The following is a 21,885-nucleotide window of genomic DNA, read 5'->3' as shown; positions in this document are numbered from 1 at the left end:
ATGATGGAAGAAATCACATTTATTTAAAGTGTTGTTATTTCCTTTGCAATTCGCTAATGCTAAAGCATTTTAGTATTTTGTCTTCTGTTTAGAACTGGCAAGTTTTTAGGGAAACATAATTTTATGTGAAGTTTATACATTTTTGTATTAGGTTTTTATAACTTTATAATTGGTAAACCTGCATGCATTATAAAGTGTGTGTATAATATCTCTCTCTCTCTCTATATATATATATATATATATAAAATATATATATATATATATATATATATATATATATATATTTTATATATATATATATATATATATATATATATATATATATATATATATATATATATATATATATATCTTATGTGTGTTTTATTGGGGGTCCATGTGTAATGACAAAGTATGTGTGAGATTCTGGTCCAGTCAGGGTTGCCTTAGCAACTTTGGAATGTTGTCCCATGAAAGATGAGGGTGCTGAAGGGTCAGTTGAAGAGTCCAGAAACAATACTTGCACCGAGAGACATTTGTAACAAGACATCAATGGGAGAAGTGCCAAGTAGTGCTGTCTTTTCCTGCCTCTCCTTGTGAATTATGGTGAAGGTGCCCTGTCTTTTCTTTGGTGGATTTGTTTGATTTTTGGAACTGTGGAGTGGCCCCTACACAAAATATAACATAATCTAAGCTACATAAATTATTCATTCTGGAAAAGAACAACAAACACAAGTAATGTCAAAATCTACATTATATAGAGAACACTTCATATTTAGAGATCATATATGTCCACATTTCACCATCCAGATGAGAGCAGTCCTCTAATGACGCACGATCTGCCACCACAGAGGTTATTTCATTCGTAGTAGGAATAACTAACTTCCAACCTGTTTTCTCTGACTGCAATGTCACAAAGGAACAGAATTATTGCGCCTAGTCGATGTACTCGAAAGGTGTTCCTGCTTAACAAGATTTCAGCTTCCTTTATCATATGACCTCCTGATTACATTGGTAGCCACCCGCCCCCCTCCCCCCCCCCTTAGGGACAACTATTTCAATAAAGCGGTTAACTGTGTGGATACTTGACAGGAGACAAGCCACTCCCATGTTATGCATGGTGACCAGTAACATCACTTTCAGGGCATAAATTGCCTGAGAGAAGGTTCTAGAAAGGATGGTCCTTGGGGTGGCAGGGGGGCTCGCAGTGAAGTCGTATAAATTGTTTTCAATGTATAGATAAATATATTAATATTACCTCGTGTCCTTGTTTGTTGTTTTATAGTTAGGGAAAGTGCCTTATCCAGTTATCTCTAGATTCATTAAGAGGAAGCATATGTCCCAATTGGGTTCTCCAAGTAGTAGCTCTGGGGCATAGTCGGATCGGCCAAACTGGGATGTCCACAGCTAACTCAGACCTTGTTTGTCTAGAAGAGGTACACCGTATTCAGCACCGGGATACTGAGCCCAATATGAAGGAGAGCAGCGCTAATCCCAGAAGGGGCCCAGTTGAAATGGAGTGTAATGGACGCTACACAGGAGCTAGTCAATATGGTTAACACCAGAAGGAACAAGCCTAAGTATCTTCCTAGAGTGAGCGCTACCTAGTGAAGACGCATTGATGTACAAACACTGTAATGTCACCAGTTTATGTATGTAACGGAAGAATGTTTGTGAAGAGCAGCGGCGGATATTTAAAATCCGCCAACCCTAAGCACTTATGTGCCGGCCATCTCCTTGCTTCCGCCCAACTTCTCCTTTGGAATTCCAGCGTCAAATGATGTCGCGGACATCACCAACGCGACATCACGTTGCCATGGCAAGAAGACGCCATGTGATGCCACTTTGGTGATGTCGCACGGCGTCATTTGACGCTGGGATTCCAAAGGAGAAGTTGGGCGGCAGCAAGGCGGCGGCTGACACGACTAAGTGCCTTCCCATCAGTTGCGATTTGGCCCGAGCGCGCAGCAACAGCATATAGGGGCTGACATTTTTGCCGCCCCCAAATTTGGCCGGGCTGGGCCTGATGGGAAATCCGCCACTGGTGAAGAGCATTACAAATGGATGCTGAATAAAGCTTGTTTGTACTATAATTAGTTTCTGGTGCACATCATCATTCGATTTGCACGGACCCAGCACCCTGAACAGATATGAGACTCGGCACAGCCATGTATATATCCAACTCGGTGTAGTAGCCAGGCAAGGAGGGCTGCACATTTATTCAAATGACGACATCAAAATTAGCAATGAGATTTCGGGGTTTTTTTAAAAGAAAAGTCAGTCTTACTCTAGGTCGTGAGAAATATGATTTATATTCTTCCAAAACAGATCCACACGGATTACTTTCTTCATTGTGATATGGGATTGCATGTTTTTTTTGGAGCAGTTGAATCACAGGAAAGGGTTAATTTTAGATGGATATTGTGGTTTTTCCAGTTTCCATTTCACCTTTGCATAACTAAAACGTGAACACTCTAAAGGAAGTGAATGCGGTGACCAATTTGTGCGCTTTCAATGCAGCACAAGCTATCAGAGCAATTAAATATTTGATTACATTAATATATGGCTCTGGGCTGTAGTAAAAGCTTAATAGTTAAATACCCATTAAGCTAATGCAAAGTAACTGTATGATTAGAAGTAATTATGCCAACAATTTGTGAGTCACCCATTACACATTTTACCAATTAGTATTGCAGGAGAACAGAAATAATCCCGAAACATCCATTTATAACAATCCTGCTTTTGTTTTACGCAATGTAAAAAATTGAAAGCCTTAAAAAAAAAAAAAAACATATGCTTGCATTTTGATTTTTTTTTCCAAGTCCTATTCTGTTTCTTTCCTAAACAATATTCCTGATTTTGGCATTACTATAAACTACATGTGTGTTTAATTTTGAAGTGTGCTTGGTTATGGGACATATTACATCACAATACACATTACTTGGCCTTTTTTGTAATATGATGTAATGTGACTGGGATCTAGGAAGGGTTTGGAAGTTGAGTAGAGCTTTCACAAAGCCTATTAGTTCTGCAGAATTATTGATTATATTGATGGACGTGAAACCATGTTATTGCATAAACATTAAAAAAAATTCACAGATCATTTTTGATCTTGGGATCCTTCAATATGTCACAATTCTGTGTGAGATAAATTATGTGCAAATAAAGGAGAACATCTGAATATAAATGAGTAGCTGAACCATGGTTGCATGGAAAGCGTTTGTGAGCAATCTACAGGGGGTCAAGTCGATGAGTTGAAAGCTGCAGGTAATGAAGGATGAGGAATAAAGGCGTATTAATTTATTATTCATAAATTCACTAAGCCGCAATGTAACCTATCTCGCCCAGATCTGGTGTTAACTGCCATTCAAGCCATTGCGACTTGGTGAACCACAGCCAAAGAACGTTCTTTAGTGAAAGACAGCAAAGGTAAAATAAAACAAAAAATGCCATCTCTACTGTATATTCAATACTTTTACTTCAATAATTGATTGGGTAAAAAAAATGAATGATTTAGTAACAATTTTTATAACATTTCTGGGGTAACACTGAATACTACAGCTTTCAGCATCCAGGGTCCTAAATAATATATTTATTTTTGCCTGGTAATCTGTGTTTGTCCTGAATGGTCATTGGCTTTGGATAGGAAAAGTACATGGCGTTGGAGGAATGTCCCAGGCTGGAAATGATAGCTGTAACATTGCTAGTAACTGTCGCACTTCACCAGTCCTATAGTAAGGTATTTAAATATATCTTCAACAAAATCCATATTTAGAATCTGGCATTAATTCTGTTGCCATGGGACCACGGTCTGACAATTTTTCGCTAGCAACTACATTTACATCATGTAGTATGTATATAGTGTTATCTTATATCCTTTTGATTATAATTTGCATCCTACAGGAGCCGTCGCAGGTTTTGATTTAGACATTATGTCTGCAAAAAAAAAAAACATTTACTTCTGCCTGTGACGGAGCGGCCTGTAGGCGAGGTCAGATAGACGCATAGACACAACATTAGTAAGACAGGGAACAATATAGAAAGTCTTATCTGATATGTTGCAGGGATTCCTTCACAGGGTCTCCATGTCGCTCCTTCAGGTATGCCGGTTCTGTGGAGCAATCTTTATCCTGGGTGTGATTCCCAGCTTGACCCAACAGGTCTGATTCCTTCAGTCCTAGGGTCCATAAAAGCCAGGCTCTCTGCTGGCTGGGAGATGTCTCTCTACCCTCCTGGGGAAAAACCCAGCTCTCTGTCGTTGGCAACTTCCTGCCTTTTTATAGCTGTATATACTCCAATCACCTCTGGTAGCCCAATGTGGTGTGGCAGTCTTTTCTTCCAGAATCAGTACCGCTCGTGGGTCACCGTCTGTTAAAGTTTCCCTGCTTCAGCACAGTTTTGCATCAACTTTCACACTTTTCCTTCATATACTCCATTCACAGCTGGTAGTCCTATGCGGTGTGGCAGCCTTTACTTCTAGAATCAGTACCGCTTGTGGGTCAGCCGGTATTCACTGCTTCAGCGCAAAAAAAATTCTCACACACCTGGTGGTGCAGACTTCACTCCCAGAATCAGTACCTCTGGTGGGTCACCGTCTGTAGCCATCTTGCTTCCAGAATCGGTTCCGCTTGTGGGTCACAGTCTGTTGTGCAGCCTCGTTTTGTTGTTTTATCCAGTGCGGTGATCCTCTGCATGCGATTCTTCAGCCGAACTCTGAGACCCTGCATCCCACTTTTGACACCATATGTGACGCAGCGGCCTGTAGGCGACGGCAGATAGACGCATAGACAGAGGGTGAACCTTAACTGGATTGGTTTATTAACCAAAAGACAACTAAAACATTGGGTACACTGTCCCTTTAAAGCTGCAGTTCAGTCTTTTTTTTTTTTTTTTTATTAATTTTTTTACTTCAATAGTTTCATGTGGGCAATCGCTAATTACCTAAAGAACTGTATAGCTGCCAGTCAATTCGTTCTCCATGTATTGATCGGCGAAATTTGGTGACATCATTAGAGAAGGGATATGTTTTTCTTCTGCTTCTGTCACTCAGTGGAAGCTCATGAATATTCATGAGCACTCCTGCACTGACGTGTGCTAGAGGGAGGGCAGGGCTGACAAAGGGGTGTGACAGGACATGAAGGGGCAGTGCCTTAGCAAATGGTTGTTAAAATAGAATACAAGAAAATTGGTCTTTCAAAGTTGTTGTTTTTTAAACAGAAAATGCTAAAAGTATTTTTTCTTACTACTGAACTGATTTATTTAAAAAAAAAACCATACATGCAGGATATTGACTGAACTGCAGCTTTAAGGCAAAACACAACATTATAAAATCAAATCCTATTCCCGTTAGGGAAACTAAATAAACGTTTCTCCGCCCTTTCTATCTGACTGGCTGGGTAAGCCAGTAACCAGTCCAAACTTATAACCACAATATTAGTAAGACAGGGAACAATATAGAAAGTTTTATCTGATATGTCGCAGGGATTCCTTCACAGGGTCTCCATGTCATTCGTTCAGGAATGCCAGTTCTGGGGAGCAATCTTTATCCTGGGTGTTATTCCCTCCTGGACCCCACAGGCCTGCTTCCTTCAGTCCTAGGGTCAATAACAGCCAGGCTCTCTGCTGGCTTGGTGAAGTCACTCTACCCTAATGGGGAAAAACTAGCTCTTTGGCAACTTCCTTCCTTTTATAGCTGTTCAAAGACAATCAGGAGTTAATTGTCCACACCTCCCAGTTCAGGTATGAAATCTGACACCCGTGCAGTCTCCTGATGTTTGGAAAGGGAGTTAACCTCTTCACTCCCTTACACTGCCAAATAAAGAAATCTAAGAGTTACAAGAATCCAAATAAAATGAATGCGATCTGGAATTCTTCTCTTGGGATTTAAAAATAAAATAAATAGTAAATTCTGTTTAAAATGTAATGTTAAGATCAAGTATTGTGTCTCCAAGCGTGGTGTAGCATAGAAATTTAGAATTATGGATCTCTGGCACCGAACCCTTTCACCTTTCCATCCCTCCCCCTCCTTCCGCCACCCCCAATAATCATTGTCTAAAGTTCTAGGCGCCATTTTGTTTCTGGGAGAAGTGTATATTCGTTACGGTTGTGTAAACTTCAAGAGACCTGTTAGGTTCGAAAGCTCTGTGCACCAAAATGTAATCTTGAAGAAGTCTCATGTTGGTCGCCTAAAAAGTATAACAACCTACAATGAATCTCCAAACAGTAATGCAAAATGTCTATATTTTAAACGATATACATTATATTATGTGGGAGCTATAGGCTTAAAATCGCAGTATTCAAGAACAATTGTGTGATATAGTTTTTTAAAAAATTCTTTAAATTATTTGCTGTTAACTTGTCTTTTTTTATGAAATATAATAACATCTAGCATGCTAAGAAAACCCCAAATGCTATATTGGGCCCACGTGCTCGGGAGTTGGAGTAGACACACGCACGGATGTTTTTATTAAATTGGATCTGAATTTTTTTTTTGTGCAGCATCATTATCCGTATAGTAAGAGGGAAACAAAAACTGATAGATATGTCCTCAAAACCTTTAGATAAAGGCAGATGGAAGTCCCAGGGGTGGGGTTGTAGGCCGAGAATCAAGCTTCCATCACATGATGTCACTCCTACTCATGATTTGTGTTTTGTATGTAAACCTACAGTACTGTGAGGGGAGTCGGGGTTATAGATCAGCTATACTTAAACTAAGAATTCTCAAGCTGTTGTCAGGTTTGAGGGAGAACCATAATTGTTGCAAAGTGTAGGTTGAGATGCATCTAACCAAAGTTCTGGATGGTTTAATCAAGATAGGCTTACTTAAAGGTGCAATCCAAGACGGCGATTTAAAAATAAATAAAAATAATTTCATGTAGGGTTGAAACGGGTTCTCCAGAGCTGAACCCTGTTAATTTCAGCTCCGGTGACCCCCTACTTCCAGAGATACGTTCGAAGTAGGTGCCGGTAGCTGCTCAGCAAGCAGGGCTTTCAAGTTTGAAGCTCCCGCATCACATGTTCCAACAGGAAGCTGCACAGATGCCTCGGCTTCCTATTGGTCCACCGGACGGGAATTATCTGAAGAGCGCACATATTGTGAACCCTGGCACCTGAGTGCAGCTACCGACACTTAGCTATTAACACCGCAGTTAATCTCGTGCCCCCACTTTGCGCACCGCTGATCTAATGATATCTCATAAGGGGGGAAATAAATTCCTTCCAAACACCAAATATTGGCAATCAGATTTTCCCCTGGATCAACATCCTTTCCATGTTTATTTATTTGGTATATCCCTTTGGAGATATCTGTTTTATCTGCCATCACAGTCTCTATGGGTAATGAATTCCACATTTTAACGGCTCTTACTGTAAAGAAACCTTTCCTGTATTGCTGGTGAAATCTCCTTTCCTCCAAATTTAAGGGATAACCCCGAGTCCTTTGTACTGCCCTTGGGATTAATAGTTCATTTGAAAGCTCCTTGTATTGTCCCCGACTATATTTGTATATAGTTATCATATCCCCTCTAAGGCTGAGTCCATGGTGACTTCAGCCATGCGGAGGCGCGCTGAGGCTGAGGGAAAGCGGGTGCTTTCCCTGGCCTTAGTTCGCGCGCCGTCAGGGATGTTTCGGGGGGCGGGCCAGTGACGTCACGGAGCTGGCAAACCACTCGCGTGACCGGCCCTGCGCTCCCGTGAGCGCTCAATCTAAAAAATTAATGTCGGCTACACTTCCGTACGCTTGCGGAAGCGTGCACGAGCTTCTGCTAAAGCCGCTCTCATTGCGGCTGCAGGGGCTCACTGTCGATCGTGGCTTACCATGCCCGCGGCCTTAGATGCCTCCTTTCTAAAGTAAACAAATCTAATTTGTCTTTTCTAAGGAGTGATGCCCAAAATTGGACTCCATATTCAAGGTGTGGTCTTACTTCCCTTCCATCCATTGCACGTTTAATGCAAGATAAGAGCTTGTTTGCCTTTTCAGCTACTACATGACTTTGTGCACTATTGCTAAACCTGCTGTCTACAAGCACTCCTAAATCCTTCTCCATCAAGGATTCCCCCAATTTATCCCCATTTAATCTGTAAATCGCCTGTTTATCTTGTTTCCCAAATGCATAATTTTACATTTATCTGTATTAAATCTCATCTGCCATTTACCTTCCCAAATTTCCAGTCTCTCCAAGTCCTTCTGGAGAGAAATTACATCCTGCTCTGATTCTGCCTTACACAATTTAGTATCATTAGCAAAGATGGAGACTTTGCAATCTATGTCAACCTCAAGGTTATTAATAAACAAGTTAAAAACCAAGGGTCCCAGTACTGATCCTTGAGGTACTCCATTCACAACTTTAGCCAAACCTGAAAATGTTCCATTTATGACAACCCTCTGTTGTCTATCCTTCAACCAGTTTTCAATCCAGGTGCAAATATTTTTTACAGAGTCGAATTTGCTTTATTTTGTACACCAGCCTCTTGTGTGGAACCGTATCAAAAGCCTTTGCAAAATCTAAGTAGACCACATCAACTGCATTACCCTGGTCAGAATTCCTACTTACCTTCTCAAAGAAACTGATCAGGTTAGTTTGGCAAGATCTATCCTTCATAGATAAATCCATGCTGACTATAATTTTGTTTTCCATGAGGTATTCCTGAATATTATCCCATATTAAACCTTCAAGTAGTCTCCCTACTATTGATATCAGGCTTGCACGTCTGTAATTCCCCAGTTGTGATCTAGCTCCCTTTTTAAATACGGGCACCACTTCTGCTATACGCCAATCTTGAAGTACGGAGCCTGTGGAAATGGAGTCCTTGAATATTAAATGTAATGGTTTGGCTATTACTGAACTTAGCTCCTTCAGAACTCTTAGATCTATGCCATGGGGGCCAGGCGCCTTATTTACTTAAATTTTATCAAGCCACCTATGAACTTCTTCCTCAGTTAACCAATTGTTTGTTAATATAGAAATTGTGGCTTCCTCCTGGGGCACTACTATTGCAATTGATTCTTCCCTGGTAAATACAGAGGCAAAGAATTTGTTTAATACCTCTGCTTTTTCCTTGTCTCTAATAATTTGCCTGCGCATCTCACACTGAAAGGTTCCTATATTTTCTTTCCTCATTTTTTTTGTTAGTGAAGGGGTGCTAATGTAACTTTAACATTTCTGGATGACTCCACTCGACCCAACTTTTATAAACTACCAATACACTAAATATAGAGATGGGGGCTGATCTAAAGGATCATCAATGATACTTTATTGAAACAATAGCCTTTGTGATTTTCTGCAGGCCCGGGCAATCCAGGACTCTCCTAGGTAAACTGTGGCATTTGGAAGCTTTGTTACTGTTTAATAGCCAGGGAGAGCGATGCACCTCATGAAAATGAATATTAATGCAGCAGCCAGGTATAGACGATGTGGAAACCTTGATATGGACTGGAGTGTGGAACCTATAATGTATTTGATTACATTGAAAGAAATTGAAGTACCCATGAACTTTTTACATTTCTAAGTGGGATATTCCATTTTGCTGTAAATAATTTTGGCATCTGCGCACCACATCTTGTTTCAATATTTTTTTTTACCTATAATGTAGCCTTTAGAGAGTCCTTTTTAACATCATAATTCTTAAACCCTAAGGGATATGTTGACATGTTTAGTGAATTATGTGTCCTGCTGATTTATGCTGCAAGACATAATAGCTAGAATGCATTAATCACTTAAGGCTAGAAGGGGTATCGTTTCAGGATAAATTGGCCATAAAAGCATATTCCCAGCTTGCAATTAGTTTCCTTTCTAGTACAGAATATTTTGACCCTTTTTATTTAAAAACAAAAATTAAAAATAAATAAATCTGTATCACAGCTGCATAGATGTACAGTATGTAAAAATAGTGTATTGGGTTGCTACAGTATGTAAAACGTCCTGCGTAAAGGACCAAAACAAACTAATGGCAGTGCCATATTTATGGAATTCTTAGCTGGATGATGATGCCTTAAAAAATTCTAACTACAGTCGGGTACGGCTTGCGGAAGGAGGGGAGGTGACACAACGCAGGCTCCTAAGTACAGTATTTTAGATTTTTGCCTACCCTTGAAAATAAATGGACACATGAGGTCGATATGATTATACCACTAGGGGAAGCAAGGGAATTTTTTTGTTTGCACACCTAGTGCTCTGCCCTACTGTTTAAAGCAGTAATCCCACCTGCTTGTTTTTTTTCTTTAACTGATTTGGTATCTATGTTCTCCTTCCAGAAATTCAAACTGACCAACAAACCACAGGCCAACAGGAAGCCACAATGGATGGCATTGCGGCTTCCTGTTGGATAACCGTGGCCGCCATGTTTAAATAACTAGAAAGTGTACTGACACCTAAAATTACAAGTATCTCGGGAACTGTAGGATACCTGCAGCTGAAAAGGGCATGGTTGATCCCCAGAGCCCTCACCCTGCTCCCCCGGTTCGAATGATGCTGGAAAAAAAAGACTGCTGATTTTTACAGGCGTCAACTTTTTTACACATTTGTACAGATGTAGCCAGACTTTTTTTCTTCTCCAGACCGCAGTTTGCATCACTCTCCCAGTCCCTATCTGAAGGGCTTGGAGTCCAGGCCTCTTACCAACCTTTGATCCAAAGTTATCAGGGGCTCTGTCCCTTATTTCGGGTCTGGGTTGGTGTCTGTTCGGTGCAGGGCCGCTGTGTCCTGGACTAGGGGGCATGTTCCCTGGGATCCCTCTCTGACAGCACACACCTCCCCTGTGCTAGAGCGATCTCCTGCAGATTAAGCAGGAGGCTTTTCTACCTCTATCATTGGCTAATTGTCTGTGGCTGCAATTAACCAGCTCCCTGCTGGACTCATTAGCCAGATACAGGCTTCCTATTTGAAGCCGTAGCCAGGGGTTAAGGCCCTGTCGCCGTTAACTCAACAAGGTATCTTTTTTACTGGATATATGTTCACACAAGGGGGGAGCTAAAACAGTTTCATTCTCCAAATGAATAAAGTAACCAGTATCACGACAACTGAAATATGCCATTGTCATTGGAGCTGGTCTTATATGATCAAAGTGAGTGCTGCATAATAGGTTAAAGTTAAGGTGAGCGGTGCCTTTCTAAAGACAATTGGACAAGTATTGCAAATAGTTTTTTTTAACGAAGTGAAAATATGGACATGTGACCCTTAAATTGGGGACTTTGATGGAGTGGGATTTTCAATCTCGTCTGTCTGTACATCAATGATGAGGTAATCCGGTTTACATGTTAAAATAACAGCTGCCATGGTGGGATATAACAGGGGAAAAGCATGGCAATATCCCCACACTAAGATTAGATCACACTGCCGCAATATCCCCACACTAAGATTAGATCACACTGTCGCAATATCCCCACACTAAGATTAGATCACACTGCCGCAATATCCCCACACTAAGATTAGATCACACTGCCGCAATATCCCCACACTAAGATTAGATCACACTGCCGCAATATCCCCACACTAAGATTAGATCACACTGCCGCAATATCCCCACACTAAGATTAGATCACACTGCCGCAATATCCCCACACTAAGATTAGATCACACTGCCGCAATATCCCCACACTAAGATTAGATCACACTGCCGCAATATCCCCACACTAAGATTAGATCACACTGTCGCAATATCCCCACACTAAGATTAGATCACACTGCCGCAATATCCCCACACTAAGATTAGATCACACTGCCGCAATATCCCCACACTAAAATTAGATCATACTGTCGCAATATCCCCACACTAAGATTAGATCATACTGCCGCAATATCCCCACACTAAGATTAGATCACACTGTCGCAATACTGCCGCAATATCCCCACACTAAGATTAGATCACACTGTCGCAATATCCCCACACTAAGATTAGATCACACTGCCGCAATACTGCAGCAATATCCCCACACTAAGATGAGATCACACTGTCGCAATATCCCCACACTAAGATTAGATCACACTGTCGCAATATCCCCACACTAAGATTAGATCACACTGTCGCAATATCCCCATACTAAGATTAGATCACACTGTCGCAATATCCCCACACTAAGATCAGTTTACATGGTTTGAAAACATAAAATGGGAAAATATAAAGCAAATGAGGTAAATTGAAGATTTAGACTTGCTTTTGTGTAACATGTCATCCGTGTTGTACCTTTTTACCTACTAGGTGTTGCATGACTATTAGTTCAAATTGGTGCGGTGTTTGGCTGCATCAATTTCTCAAATACTATTGTTTACGTCTTTCGCTTTTGGCAAGACAATACAGAGCATTGCATGGTGCTAAACAAAAGCACTGACTTTCAAATGATAAACCTTGAAAACCAACAAAAGGAAGTGTTTATGTCTAAAGATAAGTAGCGCTAAAGCTAAGCTGGATTCCAAACAGGAAAAACTACACACCATCAACAGGAGATGTGCGCTGGATGAGCTTTCCATAAGCAGAGAACCTTTGTAAACGTGCACAGCATTATTTAATACTGCTTGCACTTCTTTTGAAGGTGGTCTCCCCTGTAATTATATCTAATTTGACTCCCTCTTTTCTATTTCCAGCTATCGTTGATGATGAAAGGCTTTCTGCGGAGGAAATGGATGAAAGGAGGCGGCAGAACATTGCTTATGAGTATTTATGCCACCTAGAGGAAGCAAAACGGTAAGATGCACTTTTTGTGCCCTGGAAATTATCAACCTGTGACCTTTTAATGGTGCAAAATGTATCGCTTTACGTTTAACCTATTCCGTTCCAATAGGGCAAACCGTGTATTGCTCTGACCTCTCTGGCTTTGAATTGGTTAATGTGGGGTTTGAGTCCCAAAGTAGTAGTCACATAAAGTGTTTGAAGCCGTAAGAAAAAATAACAGAAAATATTGTATATTTTAATTGTTTGTGAAGAAACTGGAGCATGACTAAAGGACTGCATTGTGTATTTGATATAGTATTAGAGAAAGTAGAAGAGGAGCACATGACCACTCATAGTATAGTATATCTCGAATTGTATTCGTAAAAAAAAGGGGTAAGTATTGCCCGTACATCAAGATAAAGTTAAAAACACGATTAGAACAACGACTCGGCCTGTCAGCGATGTGTCAGCGGGAGGTCCACAGGTAAGTCGTACTCATCTAGGTTTGTTGTGTCCCCTCGGTAATCATCGCATCTGGTTAGGTCGGAGAGGCTGGCAGAGCACTGCAGTTGTCCAGCGGATATCACACTAGTTTAAACCGGTTCATGCAAAGAACGCCCACAGAGATGACGTCCGGTAACACAGTTGCACGCCGACGGTAGAGATGATACCGTCTTTCCAACCTCCGTGGTTACAGCCAAAACGCATAAACTAAAATATGCTCCCAATATATTTGGAGCAACATAACTTTTCGATAGCAGTGATCAGTCCAGTTGCCACTTGGGCAGTGAGGCAAAAAAGAGATCCTACGCGTTTCGTAGCGACGCCTCCAGCCACTTCGTCAGGGAATCTGACACATCACTGACAGGCTTGTTCTAATGGCATTTTCAATTTTATCTTGATGTACATACAAAACGTACCCCTTTTTTATATGAATAAAATACTAGATATACTATACTATGAGTGGTCGGGTGCACTTTTCTATTTTCTCTTAGAGTTCTGTTGTGCAGCCATTATATATAAGGGGCTGCAGACAGGGAGAGAATAGTTTAACTTTTTCATATTGAGCCAAATACTTTTTTTGTATGGACTTTACACACCAGTGACTTACACATTTTGATTTGACACTTCCATTCACATTAGTGTTCACTAGGTTTTATATGAATAGTTTCTCATCACTCATTATTGGGTTTTGGTTTAGTAGCCTAAAAATGGGCACTGTAAATATTGTTGTTAATTTTTGGAAAATATTTTTCTACCACACATTATACCAATGAAACTGCTGGTTGTAGACTGCTTGCCAAGGAAAATCTGTGACCATCTCACAGTAATTTGTGAGATGGTCCACAGCAGGCTGTAATGGCCCATCAGATTAGCACAGCGGGGGTCCCTACGTTTGAATGGGACTCGCAGCCCGGTAGGAATCACACAGCATGAGTCCCATTCAAATGCAGGGACCCCCACTGTGTTAATCCGATGTTAAAGTGCAGAATTCTCAAGGCAAGCAGTCTACAACCGGCAGTTGCAGCTATACGTTGGTATAATAGTGCACAACTTTTACTCCCATCATGTTATATAGTATGTACAATTTAAAAGCGATTCTGTGGATGTCAGAAAAATGGGAAAAACACCCAACATCCGTGCATCAAAAAGATTGTGAATTGTCTTTCACCAAAGTTATCTGAAATTGCTGTGATACATTCTGTGCATGTGTCAATAATGTCAAGTTACTATTGCGAGCAATATTTTTGAAAAATCACAACAAATTCTATTTGCTCAAGTGTATTCGTCATCTGTATTTCAGATATGTAAACCTGTATCTACTGTATGGTTCCTGTTAAGTGTGTAATATTCTTAGCTGAAATTACATTGTTGAACATGAGTACATCTGGAGATACAGATTTGCAATCTACTTTAAACAACGTACAGTATTGCTCATTACGGAGATTATGCCTGAAGTTATTGCCACAAGTCAAAGTGCTATATATTAAAAAGAAAAGAAAAAGCAGTGGAACGGTTCCAGAATTCAAGTGTATATAATTCACTTGAGTGCGAAAACTCTTCTGTGCCTATTTTAAAAGAGCGTATGCCACTGTTGGTGGTCTGAAATCTGGAAGCTGAAAAGCCTTCTATAGGCTTGATTGGGATTTTATGTTTAGTACGTTGAAGGCGTACGAGTTTGGCACATCCTTTATGGAAGGTGTACAGGCTGTCTATGTAACACTAACAGCGTCCATAGCGGGCAACTCTAAGATCAGTTCCCCATTTCAAATGGGACGAGACAAGGATATCCTCTCTTACCCTTACTATTTGCTCTCTCCATAGAACCCCACTGTTGTCCTATAATAAACTCCACAGATATCTCTGGGTTCAAAATAGTGACAGACGAAATTAAAGTAGCCTTATTTGTCGATGACATCATTTTAATCGCAAAACCTTAGTCGTCCTTCCCCAACTTCTTTTATAAAATGTCCGAATTTGGCACTTTGGATTTAAAATGAATCATTCAAAATCGGAGGCCTTCAGTATTAATGTCCCCCAATAAACGTCATAACTATTACATGTTAACTTTGATTTTAAATGGGACCCAAAATCCTTGAAGTATCTGGGCATTCAATTTCCGAAAGATATCAAAGTACTATATAGATGCAACTATACACCTTTGTTGAAATTTCACAATGGCCTACCTATCCAATCTCATCGTTGGGATGTATTTGAGCAATTAAAATGAACATTCTTTCACGTCTCTTATGTGTTTTATTATACTCTCCCAATACGGGTCCCGACTCAAAAACTGGCTGCTTTGCAGGGGATGCTAATTACATTTATATGGAACAATAAAAGACCCAGAATTAAAAAAGATATAATGTATCGACCAAAAGAGTTTGGTGGTCTAGGCATGCTGCATATTCTTAACTACTACAGAGCAGCTCAATTGGGACAGGTGATGCAATAGCACGTCCCACCAAAATCTGAGATGGGTGGATCTGGAAGCCAGTTTAATATCTCCCATTAAGCTTGCAGATATAATTCGGCTAGACAAAAAGGATAGGCCAAAGATAATATCGGACAACTTGATTTTAAGAAACTCATGTGCCATCTGGGACACTTCCAAGGCAAACGTGAAACTTGCAGAGAAATTCTCTCTGATCCCTTTAGCCTACAATCATAACTGTTCCCCGCGGTATTTAAACAATTGGCGACCTAGAGGTATTTAAAAAGTTATAGAATTATTATTTTTTCTCGCAGTCCAAAATGAAATGCAGTATTTCCAAAATCTGCAAGAGCAATACGACCTACAGAGCACAGCCGTTTATCAATTCGTACAAATCAGACATACTGATACATGTTGGCCCTGGAGAGAGAGAGTTAGGTGAGGAACAAGACTCGTAAAACTGGCAGGACCACTTGTATTCTGATGAGAGAATGAGGCAAAATTAGTTATACATATCCTCAATGCTACCATATGTTTGATTGTTAGATGCTGGAGATCAACCCTCCCCCCCCCCCCCACATACAGAAAGGTTAGGGGACAAGTATCCCATATAATGCTTATGGAGAGCATAACAAGCTACCTAGAAGACTCTATGAACAGGTTCAGCAATGTGTGGGAACCTCTTTTAACATAAATATATACGCTCCTCTCCATGAATTTGTGTCATCGACGGAATTGTCAGAAGTTGTGACAGAAGTGTTAGACATAAGTGGCGTTCTGTATCTGACAGGTGACGGGAGATATCTCTCTAGCTCTAGCTCTAGCTCTCTCTTTCTCTTTCTCTCTCTCTATCTATCTCTCTCTATATCTCTCTCTCTCTATATCTCTTTCTCTCTCTCTACATATCTCTCTCTATATCTCTCTCTTTCTCTCTCTCTCTATCTATCTCTCTCTCTCTCTATATCTCTCTCTCTCTATATCTCTCTCTATCTCTCTCTCTACTCTCTATATATCTCTCTCTCTCTATATCTCTCTCTCTATATCTCTATCAAATGGAAATATTACTGTATGCTCGTTTGCATGTATTAGACAGGTCTGCAACCCCGCCTTTGACCATTATCACACAGCACTTCCACTTCCAATGCCTCTTCCTTGACTTACCCATGCTTCAAGCTGGTCCCTTCCCCATAGTCTCCAAGAACCACACCAAACAACTTCTTGGGAGGAAAAACGGTTGCAACTTTATTATAATAACCATTTTAAACACCGCATGATGAACATAACAAATACCAATACTGGGGACCCAGCCATATTGCTTACCAAGAGCTCAAAGGACACCCTCAGCTCGTGCCTACATCGTCACTTGCTGTCCAGGCCGCATGGCACAACCACCATATGGAAAGACACCACCTATCTGGCCGCCCGAGCCGGGAATGGCACTGATTTACTCAAACTTCCAATTACGAGGTCTGACACCTCACTAAGGAGCCAATACTGACAGTCCTTTCCCAGTGTTGCACTACTCCCGACAACAGCAAGGTTGCTTAACCGACCTTAAACTGGCTTTGCAAGCCACAATCTGCCTCACCGCCTTCTCTAGTGCGCCCTGCCATGCCAAGAACAGGATATAATTTCTGACATCAGAAAGGTGAATCCTATCTTCCCTGAGCAAGCCTCTAAGCTCATGCTCCAAATCCAATTTCCTTTATTGCAATCCCTCGAATCTGCCCCAGGGCACTAAACATCTCTCCCTCCTATTCCCTCCCTTGACGCAGAACCCACCCCCCCACACACGTGTCTCCCATCCCCCAATAACCCCACTAATCCATCCAGCACCCCTAGTCCCTCCTCACTGCCACCACGGTACAAAACCTGCACGGGTCCCACCCCCTACTGGCAATCCCCACCCAGGTGGAGAGTTCACCAACCCCTCCTCCGCACCTCTTGTAGTGGCCTCCCCAACACTGCATGCATCCTCTCCCCATCTGATGCCTCACTCCCCTGATCCGTTGATCTGTGCCCGACTCCTGCAGCTCTGAGGCTGGCATGGTCCTGTTCTGCGCTTCCCTGGAGACTCTTGCTTCTCCCTCTGTCCTCCTCCCCTGCCTTGATGGGCTAAGTCTCAGCAGAAGCCAGTAGCGTCCCTGCTGTTCGTAGCATCTGGGGCGGCCGTACCACTCGGCCCATCTCCCTGCTCTGCCCTCATGATGTTATGCTTTGGGGCAGGGGCGACACACTCCCACTCCCTCTCCGCATGTAGCGGGTTTCTCCTGGCACTGCTCTCTGCCCTGCACCACTCTCCGCCCTGGGCCCTGGTACCTCCAGGCCTCCGCCACTGCTGGGGTCTGCACTGCCGCCACCGCTGGCCCATCTCCACACCACTGGGCGACAGCACCCCCTCGACCTAGACACCCAGACATGCCGCCAAGCACACAGCCCAGGAGCCACTCCGGACCGTGCCGGCTCACCCCCTCCTTCAGCTGCCCCATCAAGGATTTCCTTCCTCCATCTCTGACCGCCGGACCTCCCTCCCATCACCTCTGCTGTGCCATCCGACCTTGACCTTCATCCTCCGTGCTTTGTAGCCATCAGGAACAGGATGCCAGATCTAAGAACCAGGAAGATTTGCTCAATATTCCATTATTTTCCACAGTGAAAGAAGTCATATTTATTGTAACAAACCCAAAGCAAACGGGTACAACTACACAGCTACAGTCACCAGTAGCTGTAACTGAGGGGCTTATTTAGGCACCGTGATTGGCCATAAATGTTGGGGTTCATTGAATACGCCCCTTTGTCTCTCAGCTCTTGTTCTTAAGAGTCTCACCTCTTGCCCCATGTCATAATAATGAAATGGGAAACTATGAGTTCACTCACAATCAATATCTGAAGGTCGGGCAACACCAAAATAAAATGCAGTGTTTTGCTGTGATCTGTGATGCAATTCTTTATTTACCTTCCTCTAGCTCTGTATATTTTTAGTAGCTTTATTGATCGAGGAGAAAACTGTTCTTTGTAGTTTGTGATATGTTTAATGTAGGACAATAAATTCTTTGTGTATGTACACACCCCTATCTATCATGAAGATAATAATCATGAAAACTTGCCAAAATATTTGATTGTCATGGAAACAGTAAAATAAATAAATAAAAATACTTATCTGATGCCAATCAGATTCATCCTATCAAACGTGCCACTGTCATTAGCTCAGTTCGGTCCTAGAGTGAACGAGCTATTTGAATAACTCTTGTATCTAACTGTATCTTGTACCTATAGCCTTAACATAACCATACTGTACTATCACATATACAACCGCTTTATTAAATGTGACAGAGTAAAAATAATAAGTAAGAAGACTGTAATTGTTTTATATAATAAGTAGGGAATAATACAGCTGTAGCCAACGTTCTGTATGTATTATTTTATTTATAGAGCACTACAGTTATGCAGCGCTTTACACAATTACAATACAAGGTAAATAAAGTACAAACAATGGCAGGCCCTGTCCCAAAGAACTTAAAATCTAAGGCTACGTCCATAGCGCCGAAACAAACACTGGGACGTCAATGCATTTGTGCATAGTGCGCATGCACATGCGCTACGGGCACACCGGCGCCTCGCGCTACAAACCTATTTGTATGTCCTGCGAGACGGCCAGGTCACGTGAGCGTTTCGCCCATTGAGGGCGAACCAGATCTGTGATGTCATGGCTGCGCCCCCTGACACGCCTCCCTGTTGCCTCTGCCTGCAGGACAGGAAATATCTCCTGCTGCAAGCGAGGGTGTGCTGCGGCAAGGAGCGCGGAAGCTAGCGCGTTCCTCTATGGACGTTGCCTAAGGGGTGTGTTGTGTAGCGGGATTTGGTGCTCAACTTCATTGAATTGCAAATAATGGATGCCTTAACTTTGGCTAAATCTGTAAGTCCATTGTGTTCATCCTTGCTATAATAAAGTGATCAGGTTTTGTAGCTTTGTTTTACAATATAAAGTAAAGAAGATTTCACTTTAATAGAAGAAATAATAGTAAGAAACATAAAGATGTTCTAGAAAACTAGTGTAGGAAATTAGAGGCTTTTATATGCACGAACCAAATGTCTTTCTCTCTTCGCCCATTAATGCACAAGCAAAATATTGTTTTTTAATGAGGTCGGAATACCAAGGTTAATTGAAAATGGGAAGAATGTGAGTTTTCAGCAGTTTGGCCTCAGCGCTGGCTTGCATCTTGTAGAGTGAGTTAAAATAATATACATCCCTTTTAAACCTTTAACAGCAAAATTGCTCTACAGTGAGTGGTTGACCTATCCTCGTGAGGCACTAAGCTGTCTTGTGGTCATGTTAACTTCACAAGGAGAGAACTATTATAAGTACAGTTGGTTGATGGGAAATAGAAGTTAGCGAATGGAAACTACATCCTTCAGGAGTTGCTAAGAATGTCCTTTTCTGTTGTGTTCTTTCTTCCAGCGCCTCAGGATGCATTCTTGCAGTGTTACCAATAGATGAATAGCTATCACTTTATTGCAGAATTATTTTCTGCTTGGTCTCCATTCCATGAGTTAAAAGCCTACACAATTTGTTTTTAACCCCATCAATTAGTTATATCTTCCCTGTTTCTGGTAGGAAGAGAAGTGACAACCTAATTTTTCTCTGGCTTTCTTAATCTCCAAACTTTTTTTCTTTTAAATTTGCAATTTTTTTTTATGATCACTCAAATCTGTTTTACGGAGGAGGTGCAGGGACGAGCCACCAGTCGGCCCGAAACCCCGCTACCTCTGGCAGAAATATAGCAGATTTCCAAACGTAATGAATATATTTAGTAGAGACATGCTACAAGAGCACGGTGGGCATCAAAGAAAGTCTAACACAATGTGTGACTATTGTCAGTGACGCATTAGAGCTTTGTTTGGAGCGTCGTGTACTGTAGCAGGTGCTTTTGTAATCTGATTTCCAGTTTGACCTGGTTAATAATTAATGTTTTCTGTGGGCACAGCACTATTGACACAGTCTGAGTTGGGAATACATTTCACTAATTTGCTATTAATAATGGCAGGTTACCTATTCTAAACCAGGGGGGCGGCAAAAATAAAACATACCCAGCCAGGCAGAAGTTTTGTTAGGCGGGACGGGTGGGGGAGCCCTGCCCCTCCCCACCGGCCGGCGGCTCGGTGTGAATGTGTATCTGTGTCAGTGTGTGTCACAGACGCTCTCTACACTCTCACTCTGCGCGCGCGCTCTCTGCACACACTCTGCGCGCGCTCTCTGCGCACGCTCGCTCTCTCTGCTCTCTCTGCTCGCTCTCTCTGCACTCTCGCTCTCTCTGCTTTCTCGCTCTCTCTGCTTTCTCGCTCTCTCTGCTCTCGCTCTCTCTGCTCTCTCGCTCTCTCTGCTCTCTCGCTCTCTCTGCTCTCTCGCTCTCTCTGCTCTCTCGCTCTCTGCTCTCTCGCTCTCTGCTCTCTCTCTATCTGCTCTCTCTCTCTGCTCTCTCTCTCTCTCTGCTCTCCCTCTCTCTTTCTCTGCTCTCTCGCTCTCTCTGCTCTCTCTGCTCTCTCTTCTCGCTCTCTCGCTCTCTGCTCTCTCGCTCTCTCTGCTCTCTCGCTCTCTCTGCTCTCTCTGCTCTCTCGCTCTCTCTGCTCTCTCGCTCTCTCTGCTCTCTCTGCTCTCTCTGCTCTCTCTGCTCTCTCTGCTCTCTCTGCTCTCTCTGCTCTCTCTGCTCTCTTGCTCTCTTGCTCTCTCTGCTCTCTCTTCTCTCTCTCTCTGCTCTCTCTCTCTGCTCTCTCTCTCTCTGCTCTCTCTCTGCTCTCTCTCTCTCTGCTCTCTCTCTGCTCTCTCTCTCGCTCTGCTCTCTCTCTCTCTGCACTCTCTCTCGCTCTCTCTTCTCGCTCTCTCTGCTCTCTCTTCTCGCTCTCTCGCTCTCTGCTCTCGCTCTCTCTGCTCTCTCTGCTCTCTCACTCTCTCTGCTCTCTCTTCTCGCTCTCTCGCTCTCTGCTCTCTCGCTCTCTGCTCTCTCGCTCTCTCTGCTCTCTCGCTCTCTCTGCTCTCTCGCTCTCTCTGCTCTCTCGCTCTCTCTGCTCTCTCGCTCTCTCTGCTCTCTCGCTCTCTCTGCTCTCGCTCTCTCTGCTCTCTCGCTCTCTCTGCTCTCTCGCTCTCTCGCTCTCTCTGCTCTCTTGCTCTCTCTTGCTCTCTCTGCTCTCTCTGCTCTCTTGCTCTCTTGCTCTCTGCTCTCTCGCTCTCTCTTCTCTCTCTCTCTGCTCTCTCTCTCTCTCTGCTCTCTCTCTCTCTCTCTCTGCTCTCTCTCTCTCTCTGCTCTCTCTCTCTGCTCTCTCTCTCGCTC

At 42.4% G+C, this 21,885-nt stretch overlaps 1 protein-coding gene across 5 annotated transcripts in view; it reads left to right on the top strand.

Moving 5' to 3' along the window:
• Nucleotides 1-21,885, top strand: part of IQGAP2 (IQ motif containing GTPase activating protein 2) — a 501,518-nt gene that overhangs the window by 57,174 nt on the left and 422,459 nt on the right. For all 5 annotated transcript variants that reach the window (XM_075591289.1, XM_075591271.1, XM_075591261.1 and 2 more), the window contains exon 2: nucleotides 12,558-12,657. In XM_075591289.1, coding sequence (XP_075447404.1) covers nucleotides 12,558-12,657 — 100 coding nt within the window. The remainder of the gene's footprint in view (nucleotides 1-12,557; nucleotides 12,658-21,885) is intronic.

The sequence above is a fragment of the Ascaphus truei genome, chromosome 1, assembly GCF_040206685.1.
Source record: "Ascaphus truei isolate aAscTru1 chromosome 1, aAscTru1.hap1, whole genome shotgun sequence".
Lineage (NCBI taxonomy): Eukaryota > Metazoa > Chordata > Amphibia > Anura > Ascaphidae > Ascaphus > Ascaphus truei.
Note: the sequence above shows the minus strand (reverse complement) of the source record. Positions and strands in the feature narration are given on the sequence as shown.